Source organism: Aptenodytes forsteri, unplaced genomic scaffold (assembly GCF_000699145.1).
Source record: "Aptenodytes forsteri isolate BGI_AS27 unplaced genomic scaffold, ASM69914v1 Scaffold114, whole genome shotgun sequence".
NCBI classification, from domain to species: domain Eukaryota; kingdom Metazoa; phylum Chordata; class Aves; order Sphenisciformes; family Spheniscidae; genus Aptenodytes; species Aptenodytes forsteri.
In genome coordinates this window covers 2,824,819-2,842,587 of record NW_008795364.1, presented here as the reverse complement: position 1 = coordinate 2,842,587, position 17,769 = coordinate 2,824,819, and the positions used below count along the sequence as shown (strand labels likewise).

General features: G+C 37.9%; 1 protein-coding gene across 1 annotated transcript in view; it reads right to left on the bottom strand.

Moving 5' to 3' along the window:
* Window positions 1-864: 864 nt before the first annotated feature.
* RPRD1A (regulation of nuclear pre-mRNA domain containing 1A) overlaps window positions 865-17,769 on the bottom strand; it is a 23,608-nt gene continuing 6,703 nt past the window's right edge. The window contains 7 exon segments of the mRNA XM_019472319.1: window positions 865-1,065; window positions 1,067-1,102; window positions 4,232-4,407; window positions 4,513-4,639; window positions 5,610-5,704; window positions 5,783-5,889; window positions 6,602-6,731. Coding sequence (XP_019327864.1) covers window positions 865-1,065; window positions 1,067-1,102; window positions 4,232-4,407; window positions 4,513-4,639; window positions 5,610-5,704; window positions 5,783-5,889; window positions 6,602-6,731 — 872 coding nt within the window.

The following is a 17,769-nucleotide window of genomic DNA, read 5'->3' as shown; positions in this document are numbered from 1 at the left end:
ATAAAAAAAAAGTAAATCAAGTACTTCTCTTGTTCATGTCATGCCTGTATTTAAGGCCACGTTAGTTCTAGAACGTCTACAGGACAGTCTTTATCACAAGGAGATGAGCACACCTGGATATTAATTTATGTATACCTAATTCTCTGTTCTGTATAACATAAAAAGCTCTTTTTATCAGCCTTCAGTGAGATCAACAGATCAACCAACATTTCTGTTCAAAAACTAGGGAACGGGCAGGGAGGCAAGAGGGGGACACAGCGAGAATGCAGAGAGGGAAGAGTCAGCCAAAGTACTAGAAAACAGGAAGTTATATCAGTCCTCAAAGTTCTGAGAAAAAAAGGGTTCCTACAAAAATCTTTCTGCAAAAAAATTCCATTTTCTCTAACAGATAGAATCACATCTACCTATAAATCCTATACAAGGTTCCATATACAGCTACAGTACACTGAACCTTAAATATTTGTCAATTTTGAAGTAGTATAAAAGTGAAGGGAAAATGCTCTTTAGGACAATCCTAAATTGAAGGGGGGCTCTAAAGGGGCATAAGAGCAATTATAACATGCATCTGTTACCTACATAAAATGTAAGATAGATGTACATTAATAAAGTGAAAGTTCTTTATTGTGCTTGTGAAGGACAAGTTCTACATCCATCACTTCTCACTTCTGGTTTTCATGGGAACCCAAGAACTAGAGTGTAAGTCAAAAAGCAAAAGTCTGAAAAAGTCTTGTTTTCACAGCTCTTTCCTTTTGGTAATGGCAGCTTCAATGCAAGAGACACCCGAACTTCTGCATTTGGAATTTCAAATGATTTAACTGAAAGGACTTGTGAGTTTTAGGACCAACCATGTGAAAGTTTTAATCTTCAAGAAAGAGGAATGACAGTGGATAAATACTTATCCATCTCAGGCATAAACTCAGTAACGTTTGTGAGAATATAGATGAAAATAGCAGAGGTTTGGTATGAGTAGTTACAGAATTCCTCCTCTTCAGTTTTCAAAAACAACAGACAATACAAGATTTTGATTCTTAAATTTATTTTTAGCAGGATGTGTGTACTAATGGATGGTGACATCATTAGAAGATAGGTCCATGTCCACCACCTGCAACAGAAGCTAGACAGATGTTAAAGAAAACAATTTAAGGGTTAAAGATGACACTACTTACCCAGAGCAGACTTATGAAAGTCACCTACTAAGCAGTACAATTAGCTTTTGATGCAGACACGACAGCTCATATTATTTATCTGTTTTCAGAATTTCATGTCAAGATTTAATGCATACATTACCTTGATTTTGATGGGAATCATGCACTTCTGCTTAGAAATAACTACAAGAGAAACTCTTATTTTTAAAAAAATACTCATGGAAAGATTTGTTATTCAAAGTTACTTACCTGTAAATTTTCTTCAGAAGATACAAGATCTGCAAATTTAGGTCTAAAGCTCCCATCTAAAGTTTAAAGTTAGCAAGAATTCACTGGAAATTCAAATTCTAATACTGTTAAACCAGGTCAACAGCAGGTAACGTTTCTAGATTCCACTAAGAATACAACCACTTGTTTCTTAACATACCTGGGTGTTAGACAGGTATAAGCAATAAGGTAGGATCTCAGCAATATACTCACAGATGGGTGATACTAATTCAGAAAGAAATGAAGACTTGATATGTTACAATCCAGAGACCATGTTATAATCAAAAAAATGTCAATAGCCAGAAGTCTAACAAAGGAAACAAGCTTGTCTAGAACAAATTAATTTCACCAGAAATTAAAACTTGAGCAGTAAAACCTAGGAACAGACAGTTCAGGAAATACATTCTCAAAGAATTACGTGATAGGCCCTTTCCCAGGGCTATTTCAAATGAGAAGCCAAGAAGCAAGGCTTAATCTGAGGTATGGTATTTCCCACGACTGTAAAAACAGAGTCCTTGCTTCAGAAAACAAATGCATCTGGCTACAGGTATTTGGTATTTACATCAGAAGATAGCCATTTCTTAAAAATAAATTAAAAAAACAACCCAGAGAAACTAAGTCAGCTGGCCCTATAGACAGTATCATGAAGACATCCTGATCTTACGTTTCAAAACTTCAGAATGTTTATCAGCCTGCACCTCCCAAACCAAAAGGCACTACTGGTAGTGAGCATAAAGTCACTCATCTTAACACAAGTTTAGAAGCTTGATTTTAAGGTTCTTGTTCTTTACAATTTCTTGGCTTATAGCTCTTTATTAGTACCTTGGGTTGACACCATCTTGGCTCACGGTTCTGTATTAGTAACCTGCATTTGTACCACACTGATCAGCCTAAAAACATTCTTAGAGTATACCCCAACATCCTAGGACTTCATCTGCTTAAAACAAACTGCTACAGATACTGAAGACTGTCTCCTGCTTTCTGAAGACAGACCTCTGAAACCAGTCTGAAGCTGGAAGCATGCTGTATAAGAATGAGATTCTTTAACAGTTTAAGCCAAGAAACACAGTTTTAAGGACTATGACAGCCTAGGAATAAGCAATTGCTTTCTCTTACAGCTATGAACTCTTTGATCTAGTAATAATGGGAAATTAAACTGTTTCGTATTTGTGAAAACAACCAACAAGAGTGGAATCTGTTCACAGCTGCAGTCCATTTGTAATTTCTGACTAATTGAGTTCTTTTGTTTTTACAGAAGTATAAATCTGTCTGAAGGACTAAGTCACTGCCTTTTGAGCAACTCACTATCCCGGTGGTCTACTATACCTAAACAGGGTCTAATTGCTGGTAACGATCTACAAAAAGAAGTGAGTGTCTCAAGACAATCAATCCTACACTGGTACTGTGGGAACTTGTCCTTCAAACACATCACACACACACACAGAGGGAAGGTAAGGCAGGTGATTGAAAGCTTAAGGCTTCCTGTTTTTTTAATCTTCCAGGTTCCATTGTGCAGTTGGATCAGTTGCTACTGCAATCAGCACTACCGTGCATATCACCTATCTCACATGAAGTTGGCTGATATTCTCCCCACCGGATAAACACAGTGAAGTTAATAAGAACCACCTTCATCAATTGCTTTTCTGTGAGGCATAGGAAGGAAGTCAGGAAAGAGGAGTAGTCTAGGAATGACACAACTGATCTGAGTGATCACTTCAGATACATTGTGAACAACGTTTTCCTGAACAAAGACACTACAAAATCTGAACTCAAGTTATGAAGTTATAAAAGGGTAGAGAAACCAGAGAGTGAAGAAAACATTCTTGACAGGCCTGTATGATATGAAACCTGAAGAGCAATTAATTTGTGCACCTTCTAAGGACTACATGCATATGCTGCAGTTACAGAGCACTGCAACTGTTCAGCTATCTTCCCCTTGCAAAAGGGTGCAGCTTCAGTTCTATTGCTGTCATACCCAAGTTAGCACTGGAACCTATGTCTCAAAGCCGAGACAAGGGATTTAGGAAGCAATGGACATGAAGTTATGGACCTATTTAGGATATGTGGGAAGTTCAACAGAAGGCCTGACAGTATTATGTGGTAGGAAAGGAAAACATAGATGACTGGTAATAGTGAAGAACAGAGTAACTTAGGGGATCATTTGCTCATAATGAGCTGTTCACTCTGCATCCTTCTTTTATTAATGATTTGTCCTGTCCTAATGGTGCCAGCGCTACAAATGCTGCTAACCAGCTGTGTTAGAGGCTGTAGAACCTAAAACTACATTTTACCAGGTATAATGGATGCTTGAGTCAGATTAAAAAGTTGTGCTGAAACCGGTAATTAAATTCTTATCCTTTAAGTGACTTCACAAACATACCAACTACCAGAAAGATCATTCTAGTCACAAAAAGGATATTATTAAACAATGTAATACATAACTAAGACTTACAACAATGAATGAAAAGAACAAGAAAAAATTTACTCTATGAAGAATTAAATTTGTACCATTCAGGATAAGACTTTCTATCTGCACTACTAAAACTAAGTCTGTACATATAATGAAGACTGAATAGGCTAAAAAACAGAAAGACAAACGCTGAAGTGATTACAGTTGTAACACTACCTAATGTTGAGCTGGTTTAATAGATTTAGAACACCAGAACCAAAAAAAATCTTGTTAAAAATGTGCTGGAAGCAAAGACCTAAAAGTGATGATTAAATATTTACCTTTGGAGAGAAAGTTTGTTTAGGCAAACTAAAAACATTTGCAAGAACAAGCTATAGGGAAGAATGGACTAAAACAAAACATTACGCACTTCCAGCTTATGTTCTTTCTCTGCAAGGAATTCTTTTTGACATCGGAGAAAGTCCGACAACATTCGAGTTAGCTGTTTTCTATCATCTATTTCAGCTGCCAACCTGCCATTGTAATCCGCCAGCAACATACATGCATCATCTACCATTTTGGAAAGTTGCTCTCCAGATTCCTTATCTAAAAAGCAAGCAGAAAAAAAAAAAAAACAAGTAAAGCATGATTTCATTATATACTGTTAAGTTCTCAGAACAGCATTTCAGTTACTCGATCCCCAACCCTCACCTGTTATTCTGTCTAACAGGGACACATCTTGGACCTCTATAGGCAAAGAAGCTATTCTCTGATGAACTGCTGCATCCCCAGAGGCAGCGTTTTCTAGTTCTTGTAATGCTCTAATGAGATCTGTGGTCTGAAAAAAGCATGCAAGATTGAGAACTAGTTTAAATAAACAGATCCTAGTACAAAACAGTATTTCACAATAAGCTTATGGAATCAGTTTGATGGTAATTTTAAAAGCATTTATGATATCAGCATTATAGAAACATTCTATCCCCTCTTAGACTGAAAACAAACCACAACTAAGCCATTAATTCTCGGAACAATACTGCAGTGTTTCTAGTTTTAAAGGTCACCTTCCTAAAATAGATTTTTCATTTAAATTTTTGGCATAGGACTACTTACAAGTCTTTTATTTTTGACAGTAGTGATTATTTTACAGTACCTTTCATTTTACTATACATTTTTGAAATTATTTTTCTTGTAGTTTTGCTTCACTATCGCATCAGACTAGATCAGTGCACTTCTTTTGGAAGTAGGGCTGATGTTCATAGAAGCCCAGATGTCTGTTACAGAGAAACATACTAAATTGTGATTATTTGAGGACAGTCATGCCTTGCCATAACAAAAAGCCTTTTGAGATGGGGTAGTACCATAACACAAAACCCGCAAGAATTATAAAAGCCGTAACAGTGCAAGGTAGACAAGAACTTTTCCCAACCATCATGATTGTAACATTGAGAAATACTTTATTGACAAACCGGTAACAATCTTATTCTAATACATGCGTTACTGGTTACCACCCTGGAAACCAAATGAGAACCTAAAACACTGTAGAAACTAATGCTGAAATCCTGATGTGGACAAAGCTGGATATATAGTTCATACATTCTGGTTTAGTGTCAAACTGACTAAGGTTACAGCATGCTCAACCTCTTAGCTCCACTTGTAACCTAAAATACTGTGAAGTTTCAGCTGTAGTCACCCTTGCTCAGAAGTAGTACCTCATTAAAAGGAAAAACAGACCAATCAAAAACAAGAGTAACTGAAAAATTCTGTAACAAGCCATATGCAAACACAGAATTTTATAAACATGCTTTTACCTGTGGAGGGTCAGTGGGAGAACTTCGAGGTGAACAGTTATTTTCATCAACTTTTATCTGTTCATATGTGCGCTTCCTCACCTTTCTGTCTCCATCTAAATGAAAACAGAGGAGTCAGAGAAATAATATTTCAAACAAGAGACTGAATCTTCATACACACAGAAAATACTTACACAAAGCTTGCCTAAGTTGTTCTAATACATCATTTTCATAAACAGACCTTTCTTCCCAGATAGAGAGCACTCGGCCAAGGTGTTTCTTACAACTCTCATCAGACTCACTGTTACAAGGAAAAAAAAGCAAAAGTCAGCACTAGGTAAAAGTACAGCACTGCTGTATGATTACCTTTCACAGAAGGACCTTGGCATATTTTATCAATATCAAAGTATCAGAAGTCCAATAATCTCAGAAAATAACAAAATCACGTTTTAAAGAAAAGAAAGCAAAGACCAGTTCGAAATGTCTTAGCAAGCACATAAAAAAAGCCAACACCCAATTCCCTCTTTCTGTTTGCTTGCTCAATCTATAAATCTATAGGTCTGTAACCCTATTATGCAAACACTGCAAATAGGTTTGTGTTGCTTCAACAGCTGTGTACCATGTGAAAATAATTCTGTATCAAGACTCTAGCATCCTCATGCAACGAGATGAATGGCTGTTGGGAAAAAACAAATCACGCAACACTAGTAATGAAACATACAAACTTGTAGCATATAAACACAGACTGAAAGCAAGTCTTAATTTAAGGCACAGCTAACAGCTTTCTAAGGCAAAAGGGACTGAATGCAGACGAATTTACTATGTAACTTCATCCAACAGCATTAAGACCATCCAAGATCAAAATAACATTGAATAAATTAAATTAACAAGACTTCAAGTACAGAAATAGCACACAAGGACTAGCTGGGTCAGAAGAGATGAATTAAGGACTTCTCTAAATCCCCCTCAAATACAGTATGATGAAGGACACTGCACATAACAGTTTACTGTACCTTGAAACATGCTTAAAAGCCTCCACTATTACTGGAGCAAAGTCTTTTGTAAATTCTGGTCCTTTCCTTTTGCTGTTCTGTATGACATCATTGGCCAAGTACAGGAATGTCAGCTTCCTATTTGGTTTTGCTAATAAAAAGAGTGATAAACAAGAATAATTAGAAATTTTAGTTCCTCCAACTAATACTTATTTATCCACATTTAAACTAAACACCAAAAAACCCAAATCAAATGTGTTTTTCCTATTCTCATTACTGTTTACAACATTTCACTGTAATTTTATATTTAAAAATGTGAAAAGACTTTGGTCACCCATTGGCTTTTCTCTCTCTTCTGCTGTAACTCTTTGCTCACACCCTTCCTCCTCCATAATATGACACAAGTTCCCTCTAGCCCCATCTCCAAAAATAAAGAGAAAAAAACATGATATTCCAAAGTGTTCTTCAGCCCCCAACTATTTTCAGGTATTTTCCTGAGCCTGATGCGATTTGTCTGTCTGGTAGCCTCCATGGATTTCTTCCACGTACTTCAGCTTCCCTTTGAGCCTGCATAAATTTCTTACACCCATGACATCCTCTGACAAGGAGCTTCACAGATCCACAATCATTCATGTGAAGAACCTTCTCCTTTCAGTTTGAATTTCACTCAGTCTTATATTCATTCTTGTATTTGAGCAAACTGAACAGTCAATCCCTAGTCAACCTCTCCATATCACCGTGATACTCCCCTCCCTCATCTCCTAAGCATTAAAACACCCACGTGCCTGCAGCTGTAGTATCAGAAAACATTTCCAAAAATCATTTTCAGGCTGCTGTGGTGTATCTCTTCTCCAAGCATCTTGAGCATTTTACCCCATTCCCATTAATGTGGGATAGATTACAAGCTTCCAATTTACAAGTTGCTTTTGAAAAATCTATTCTGTGTTTTCTAAGTGTTCCTACTCAGGTATTTTCATTTACCATCACACTTCATCTAATCTTCATTAGTCTACAGGTTTCTCAGAGCTGCAACTCTTATTGTAACACTTCTAACCTTGTGTTAACACCAGAAAAAAACTTTCAATATCCATTACCACCACACAGTCTCAGTATGTATGCTCCGACTTTAAAAAGAAGTTTCTCTTGAAAACAAGATTTAAGTTTTTTTCTGTCATCTCGAGGAAAGCAGCACTGTGGTAAAGCCAATCTAGGATTTCTTAAAACTCGTGCTTAGTTCCCAGTATGATTTGATTTTGTTAATTTCCATTCCAACCTCTCAAACATGCAGAACCACCACCCTCACATACAAACAGAAAATTCAATGTTGATATGCTTCCATTCTAAAGAAATGTTTTTGAGAATAGATTTTGCACTATAGAAAGATTCCTCTGAAGGATTTCTCCTTGGAGTATTGATTTTTTTCCCATCCTCTTGGACAGACATATCCAGCAAGTTAAGAGTGTTCTGGATTAAGTGGGAAAAAAACCCTGCATTATATGTAAAAATGCACCTATCTCTTAGAATCAAGGCAAACTAAAAAGTGGTAAAAAAGAATTAGTTTGGAAGTGCTGGACACAAGGTGGATCTATTAAAAGTTTGCTGAAAACAGTGAAGTCACTACATGCAAACACTCAGGAAATTCATCTATTTGGGTCAAAATCTGGCTAAACTGTAGATTTTATAAACTTATGCTACTTAATTTCTTTATTAAAAGCTGACTGACAACATAGCAACACATCTCCTACCTATGTTTCAGGTAAACCATAGTTCGGACACATAAAAAGCTTTGAATTATTCAAAGAGAAAAATCTTAGAAAACACGTCTTGTCTCATGGGTGCACCAAACTTAACTAGCATTTACCAAAGCTGACCCTGCCCCTCCCTCGCCATTTCTTAAACGAGCCCAGAATTAGGACTCAAAAATCAAATGAAGCAGACTGTTCCCCATACTAGATCCTCTGAACTGCATGCAGGCTACGTTCTTGTCCATCCATTTCACAGAAAAGAAAAAAGGTCATGGTTTAATCCTCAGTGATGTAACCCATTTGTGACAGACCTCAACTTCCTTGTTTCCCACAAGTAACCAAATCAACAGAGCTGGTAAAGGCAGGAGATGTATGCAGCGCCATGAAGTCGGGTGATGTTGATTCTCATGAAGCCTAGACTTTATCTGTTCACTACAGTAAACAGATCAATATTCTGTCTTTGGAAAAAGCATGCTAAAACCCAGAAAGTCACTTTTAAGCTTATTTCCTCTAGTATTACCTTTTCAGCTTCCTACTACAATTCAACAGAAACAAAGCTGCATTTAATGAACGAAAATCCTCAAAACGCTATAAAGCTATCGGTGGCTTTGGTTAGAAATTCAACGAATATTCTACCCTTATGTTCACAAAGAATATTGTGAAGTAAAGTTTAATTCCTACTGTTCTAAGAATGCTCTGCGCAAAATTCCAAAGCTAAAAATTATACCTACTTTCAAGAAGTGTTCCCTTTCACTTCACAAATCTTCAGGAGTTACGTACTGCCCTACTACTGCTCCGCCTTACACACGAGACTAAAGTGCAACGTAACCAACCTTTAGCAACTGAGGTTGACAACTCTGAGCCGAAAAAACCCAAAGTGTTCTATTGCTACTATGACTGTAAATTAACTACTGAAGTCTGAAATACAAAATTAAATTCCAGACCAGATGGATCTGTTCTGAAAAAAATTATCTGTTTCAAGCATCTCTTTTCAGTAGCAGTGACACTAACTTTTCAGTCCTGGGCTTTGATATACCTCAGAACACCAAAATGGATCAAAGAACAGTTAGACTATTTAAAAAGCGTCCTCAACGCATGGCAAGGCTATTAGCAAAAGCACTCTTACCGTCAGAAGAAAATGAAAGAAAAAAGTATGATCTTAGGTTAAAGAAGGATCTGAAAGGCACATACTGCCAGAACGTATAGTGTTAGAAGTAGCTAGCCCACCGTATCTCTGGTACACTAACAGTACAGTCTGCAAACACAAAACTGCTAAGAAAGCATCCATGTTGGACTGAGTCATCTTTTCAGAAGCTCTGTGCGGTGTTCACATAACTCTTCTGCTCGTTTCAGTTAGATTTACCATTTACCCACCAAAGCAGTCAAAGCAGCTCCCTGAAGTACTGCATTCTGAAACATTTTAACAGGTCAACAGTGCTGGCTGGTATAAAGGCCATATTAAGTAGATTACTCTTTAAGCATCCACAATGAGACTAACTGGGATTGGCACCTTGTAACTGAAACTAAGTCTGTTCCAAAAAAGTAACTGACGTATTCAAATGCCAGTGAATACTCTGCAGGTATTCATGGTATTTCACCTGCAACTAGCATAATCAGACATCTACGGTGGGGAGACTTAGCATTCTCATTATCAAGCCTTAGTTTTTGGCCATCTATACTTCTTAGGAATGCATACTTGTTAGCCTGGCCTGGGTATTCCTGGTTCTCTACCAGTCCAATATAGATGCCCTGACATTGTATGCTTGAGTCCATAATACTTAGAGAACTCTAACACTGAAGAGCCACCACTTTAGGGCAAGCAACTCTAGTATTTTACCTTGGAAGGCAGTAAGCATGTTATTTTCCACTTAGTTTAACTCTGGCAATCAAAGCCAGCATAATCACCATATTTGTCTTTTCCAGGTTTACCTCCTTGCACTGGAAATTGAGCTCCCATGAAGATTGCTAGAAACACGCCCATTAGTTTCATGCCGTTCTACACCTTTTCCCTAGAGCCGAGAGATATTTGCTGTCTTAGACATACAGGAGGAAACTACAGAGAAACACACAGGCATAATGGATTTCACTTACATGCCACTACAAGCGTATAGACCATTGACCCATCTGAAAATGTTACATCAGGCTTTAACCTTCTACAGGCCGGCTCTGCTATGCCAACTGACCTTGAATGAAAATATCATTTAACAAGAGGTTTTGAGAAAATGAGAATCAGTAGGTTAAAATCCCACAACAGTTATCAGCACTAAACAGTTTCTTTTTTACTAAAGTTTTCTAATATGGATTCAAATAAAGATTTGGCTCAATTGCTTTTGAATTACATTAGTCTACATACATGCAGCAGAGTATATGAGTGTGAGCACTTCTCCCAAATTCCCTGGGACACTTCCTGTGTCATAGCATGCTTCATACTTTTGCATGAAAAGTTACATGACATCTTTGTAAACATCTGACAAGCTTTCTCACTTTTTATTACAAGACCCAACTCATCTTTTTTAAGTCAAGCAGCACTGAAACTTGAGTGCAAGATCACTGACCCTTCACACTGAGAGCTAACCTGAGTTTTTATGCAAGCTGATTAAGTGCAGCATCTTTGGTAACATGACTGAAAGTATATCTGTAAAAAGTCACTTGAGAGGCTACCACCAGAAAGGACAATTCAAACATAATATAATCCATAAAAGGCATGTTGTACAATGAGCACTTAATCTTAAAATTCATTAACCTTCTGTTATGAAAAAGTTAAAATAAGTGTTTAACATTGCACAGTCACCTGATTCTCCTGGTGAATTTTACCAAGATTTGAGAACTGCTGTGTTTCCTTTTCAAAGAGGGGAATGAGATTGCCCACAGAATGGGTGTTCAAGATTTGAGGGTCCAAGTATCTTGACTTTGAGTTTAGAGGCTAGTAGACAAAGGGAACACAGCATACAGCCACTGCTGCGAAAGAGGCCATCAGCATCAAATTACCACGGGGATGCGAGAAAGTTGGTCACAAACCAAGCAAACCATTCCAACACGATTACTCTGCAGAAGCTTCCCACTGCACTTAGTGTATCTTGAATTACCTGAACACGTGAAACAAACCAATTCTTTTTGTTGCCTGGTCTGGCTGGTACAATGCCAAGATGGGTATGAATCGACAGCAACAACAGTTTTAGGATAGGAAAAAGACACTGAACTTAAGTATTCAGAACCAGAATGATGAAAGACAGGCAAGTACAGGTAAGATACCAGGACACGAGTGGTACAGCAATAAATTAATATAGATTCATACACACTGCATTCTTTCAAGACTCGTATTAGAGACTCAACTAGTCAGGCTGGATTACATAATCCAAATGTGACTATTTTGACTGAAAGATTCTTATATTGCTAATCTGTTGTTCCTGACTGTAGGTCATTTTATAATCAGTAAGCCATAGTTTTGTTTCTTTTAAATAAAAGAAAAAAAAAATCTATTCTCTCAAGTGTATCACATTGGCCAACGACACTATACCACCATTAAGCAAAATAATCTTACAGCCACCAGTAGAGAAAGATTCCTTCTCTTGGCAGAAAAACTACACTGAAAACAATTAATTGCTTTAAATCAGGAACTTGTTTCTGATTTAAAAGTAGTACTAATTAATTAAAAAACTAAAAAAAGTACTAATTAATTAATTAAAAAACAGCACCACTTTTGGCTGCGGTTCTGCTCCAAAGCAGTTGACTGAGTATCAGAGTAATTCAGATGTAGTACAACTTTCAAATCTGGTTTCAATGTTGCTAGGGCTTCTCAATTTGCCTACTAAGATCCTCTATCTTCCAGTTTTCAGCAGCACTGAGCAACTGCCACAACAGCCACTAGCTTAAGAAAAATGTATTACATCAATGCCAACAGCTATAATGAGTGAGGACCCAAACACTAACAAATGCCCCAGCAGCAGAAGTTGTAGACAGACAGCCATAAATAAGCAAAAATAGTTGCTGCTTATACCACTGAATGACTTCAACACCCCAAAACCAAAAAAAAGTTCAAGCACAATAAACTGGAACAGCAGGTAAACTGGCAGAGTCGAGTGGTAAAAATATGTCCCTCCGTAGCAGCCCAGATGTACTTAGACAATTGTAGCTGTCTTAAAGATGATATACAATGGCTCTGCTAGCCTGGATAAGCTTTGCAGTGAAGACAATGATCAGTGTGACACAGGTGGGGTGACAGATGACAGCCAGAACAAGAGGTCAAATGATTAAGGGGGGCACGGGGAAGGGGAGTGTTCAGCATCAGTTTCCGAGACTGACTAATCTATGAGATGCCGTGTCAGGCTCTGAGGAAACAGATAACTGAATCTGAAATTAGGTTTAAAATACAACATGACAACTATTAAAATACCACTAGGATGTAAACACCTAACAAGTGACAGAGCCGGACCTGGGAAAGCTAACAAAAAATCAGTTGAGAGGAAAAGAAGATATTACGGACAACTAACTGGAGCTTGAAATAAACAGTCCCATATTACCAAACCCGAACATTTAGCAATTTTATTTTATTTTTTCCCTTTTAAACAGAACACATTTTAACCTAGTACAGCAAATATCACACAGAGCCTACTGAACAAGTGCTTACTATTCACCGTCGAAGGCTGATGCTTTCAATTATGGAATTGAAATTTTTCATTTCAAAACAAAACACAAACAACAAACCCCTACAGTTGCAAAGAACCCTGAAACCAGGGAGCAAGAGATGTATGCAAAAGAACATACCTGATTTGCAGATAACAAAAACCAAGTCTCAACAGCCTCCATCTCAAAAGAGCCTCTTCAAGGGGGTTCCTAAGGGTTTTTTCAGCAGCCACTCAGTGGCTGCAGGCTTACACAACAAAATTGTATGTGTAATGCCACTACTTAGTTTAAAAAAACCCTGTAAGTCAACCCCTTTATGGATACACAAAATTAAATAGTTTTAACAGGCCCACCAGTTGCATTCAGGGAATGACAGATGGATTCACATTACAGTTAATTAATTAGTACTACTTAACTACTTAAATACTGAGTAAGCTTATGACTGCTAAGTAATTAACTATTTAACTTTGAGTGTTGCATTTCATACATCTGAAATCTAGCTGAAGCAGGATCATATTCCTCAGTGCACACTTTTCAAGCCTTTACAAAATTCTACCTAACTCCCACTCAAAAGGTCTCTATAAAATAATTAGGTTATGTGGCAACATTATCACAAAAGTTAATCCACACAAATTACTTTGAAGCACTCATGAAGCTGCCATATCAGAAGTACCAAAGAAAAAAAGCCACACTTTTCTAGAAAAAAAATCTAAACTGCATGAGATTCTCATGTTAGTAAGACATTTACTACAAATGAAGTACTGAAAGAGTAGCCTCCCCACCAAACTATTTATTCCATAAATCAACTATGAAATTCAAAAGAATGCAGACTCATGATCAGCATAAGCCAGTGCTAACACAGGCTGTGGCCTAAAGGGGTGATACTATCCTCACAGGCTCCTTTGTGCCAGCACCAGCTTTCCATCAGGGAACTCATCTATTTCAAAACTAATTATTGGTTTTGCTGGGTTTTCAGCAGCAGCACAAGATTCTGTCAGCAAAAAAAGCATCAGAAATATTTAAAGACATATTTAACCAACAGCAGAGTGGAAAAGGAGCTGTTCTGTTGTCACTGTAGACCTCTGCTTATCTGTCAAAACAGGAGAAATCTTTGTTATTTCATTACAGTTGTCATTTAAGTTAAAGGTATTCTATTAATCTTTTCTCATCATTTTACTCATCAATGAACAAAAGATCAATGAACTACAGAACCTATTCTCCATTAATCATAGCAATAGAGAGTGAAAAACCCCCACTACATACACTAAAATGGAGAGTACCTGGAGTGACACCTGAGTGGTTTTGCACAGACGCAGAATCAGGAATACTTAATACCCCAGGCAGAGCACCAGCTCTGCCCCAGCCCCACCCTAGTGGCACAGTTCATCCATACATTTTTCATTAGCACATATTTGAGGTCAGTCATTAAACAGCATGTCTCTACACTCAGTCTCTTGAAGCATATAATACGCAACTCCTTCTCATAATTTCATCACACTACTGGTTGTGTAAGACAACATCCTTTCCTTAAATATTTGTGACAGTTAGTAGGAATGTCTGGATAATTCAGAGTTATCAGTACTTTCACAATACAGTCAATTCTAGAATACATTATGCTAGTTTTCCTCCAACTTTTGATTATTTCTAAGAATGACCCTATGAATTCTACATGCCAGTATTTTAAGAACTACATATAAAAGTTATGGTAGTATTAGGAAAAAAGCATATATGCATACTCCTCCAGTAATCAGAGTTACATCAACTGCCTTGATACAACTTCAGCAACACTGGAGTTCAGCAAGACAAATCCAACGTTACGTAACTGCTCCAAGTTATGACAAAGACGTGCAAGTTTTGCCCATTCTCCAAGTTTACATCCAAGTGCAAGAATTCACCAAGAGAATCAATGAAAGTTCAACTGTAGAAAACCTGTAGATGAAGGTGTATGGAATCGATGAGCTGTGGAGATGCCCTAATATGGGACCTGAACCCTACCAATTAATCCAAGTAAACAGAAAGGGTCTAAGACTTTATGTTGCCTAAGTTATATGCACATTTGAAAAGCTGCCTCTTCGCCTCTACTCCAACACGATATCAAGACAATGACTATTTTAAAAATAAAAGAATCAGAACCAAACATTTAGGAACAAAAGAACTGTGATCCTAGCACTTCATGCAAGCTGATCTGACGCAAGGGATCTTTTTCCAAAACTGAAAGCATCCAGAAAAAATGTAGTATCACACTGTATTGTGTTCAACTCGGTTATACAATGTTCCAAAAGCCTGAAAGGGAGTAGGCTGGAAGGAAGGTCTGGAGACAGGAATGACAATAAAAAAAGGAAACAATGAAAGGAAATGAAATTTAGAAAGGCAAGGTTCAATTTTCACTTCCAGGACACTACTGGCTAGCAACAGCAGCAGACAATGCCCATAATTTTTGTGTCCATATTCCCCAGACAGAGATCATTTTCCTCTCAGATAGGAGGGAAATCATGTTTCTATGGCTTAGGTGGTGGACAAGTCAGGAGCCTTAAACTTACTCTATGGCCTCATCGTCATCGCTCTGCTTTGTGATGTTTTATGCAAGTCACTTCACCACAGCATACTGGTTTTCCTTCTCATCTTCAACATGTTGTCTGCTTAGACCACTAAATCCACCCTTTGGGGATTAGGGACTGTCTTACGATTCTATGCTGCAATTAGCAAAAAGTTAGTACCAGGCAAATCTAAGCTAACATTTATAAAGCTCAGGTACTATTATCAAAGATGGAAAATTAAAATACATCCCATGTATCTTAACTATGCCAGCTTCAAATGAAGCGGTAGAGGAACATACGGAAGAAGAAACACTTCACATAAGGCCTAAAAGCCCAGAAGAAAAGGTGCAGGACCTTGAAAGAAACTAACCTACTCCTGCCAAGAGGTAGACTACCACATGCTTTCCGCAGAGCCTTGAAGATGGGCTTCCAAGAAGAGATCACCAGAAAAATCTTACTTTGAAGCAGCAAAAGCTGGACGACAACTTCAACAAACTGAAGATAAAACCAATTATAGCAGCTATGCTCATCCAAAGCTCCTGAGCTACATCCTCCAAACAGGCTTAAAAGTGGAAGCCAGACATTGAAAGCTCAGAAAAAACAAAGCATTCCCATGAGTTCTTAAGAAGATCATTATCCTTGCCTTGCAATGCCACCTTCAAACATGTAGCCCATGTTTCAAACATTTCATTTCCCCAATTAGTCAAACAGCATAACAGGAAAATTATGTTAATACTGAAGTTAAGGATTGACCATTAATAGTATAGATTATTATGTACTGGTATTGTGCATGTTAAGACAAGCAACCAAAACTCTGGCTGTGTGCCAATTAGTTTAAGACACCTTTCTGATATCATTCAGAACACCAAACGTGCAAGTTGTTTGTTTAGAAGGCCTAGAAAGGTGAAATGTTTCAGATGCAGATGGGAGATCCATTCATTTGTTCTCAGAACAAGAAAGAAAACTTGCAACAAACATATAGTGAAAATGTTTATTTCATAAGATGAAACATGCCACCAAATACGCCTTTCTTTAGGCAACAGGAAAAAAGAATTTAACTCGTGCTTGAAAGTTCAAAAGATAAAATTTCACGCAAAAAGCATATTTTAAACAAAAACACAGTAGCCATATGAAAACCTACAGAGTTTATAGGAACAGATTTCCATACAATACTGTGAAGTTTAGTATTACTTCACACTCAAGATTTTTATTTTAAGGGTGGTTCAATCCATTTGCTATGAAGTTATGCCCCCTAACCAAGAGGTAGTTGTGATCCAGCCATGCGCTCTTTGTATTCCATTACATATCATTTCTGCAAGTTGACTATTCCTCTTAGTTGCACAAAACTAAGGGAGTGGTTTCTCTTTCATAAGTCCTGTAATAGCTTAGTGCTATTTTTCCTCTCCACTTGAAAATCTAGCCTTCTACTTTTGCCATTAAAGATCCACATATTAGTGGGACTCCAAAGGAAGCTGTTGGAAGACAGTAAGATTTCCTAGAGCAAGGCAGAGTTCTAGAAAGTGATTTTTCCTTTTCTTAAACGAGGCAACTTAAGATCAAGTTATTTTCCAGTCAGGTCAAATAAAACTTCACATGCCATTTCTGCCTTTCAGTCCCTGAACCACTGCCTATAGGCGCAAGTTCTTTCCTGTTAAAAGGAAAGCCGCATAAGAATCTAAGTCTGCACCCTCAACATCAAATACTCAATACAGCTAAAGAAACGCATCTTTATTATGCTAACATCGGTATCAGCCATCTGGCAAAATCAGGAAGTAAAAACCACTTTGGACACATTAAATTGCTCTTCCTCCAGAGTATTCCCATTCTCAGCTGCCCTACGAGAACAGTTGCTGGCATAAGTGGACAAAGCCACCATGTCAGGAAACTCAAACAGTATTACAGCTAACCATCGTTATAGATGATGAAAGGCAGTGCCTAAAAAGGGTCGTCTTGGAAGAGCCGTAACTACCAGCATTAAAACAAAAAGCCCTAAATCGCGTGCTTGCCGCCTTCCTTCCCTTTTCCCACTTTCCTCTCTCCTTCCACAAAGAACGGGAGTAAAACATGAGAAGTAGCCTCCTCAGAGGCATCTCACTGAGGGAGGAAGGGGGAATGGGGGAGGGAGAAGAGAGGAGCCAGGGGAGTGGAGAAAAAAAAAAGAGGGAAGAGAAGCACCTCCCAGTCCACAGTCATCAAGAAATCGAGACCCGAGGTTTAACACTTGCCCCAGCAACTCCGTTCTCCCCAGGCGCCGGGGCGGGCGGGCCAGCCAGCCCTCCCTCGC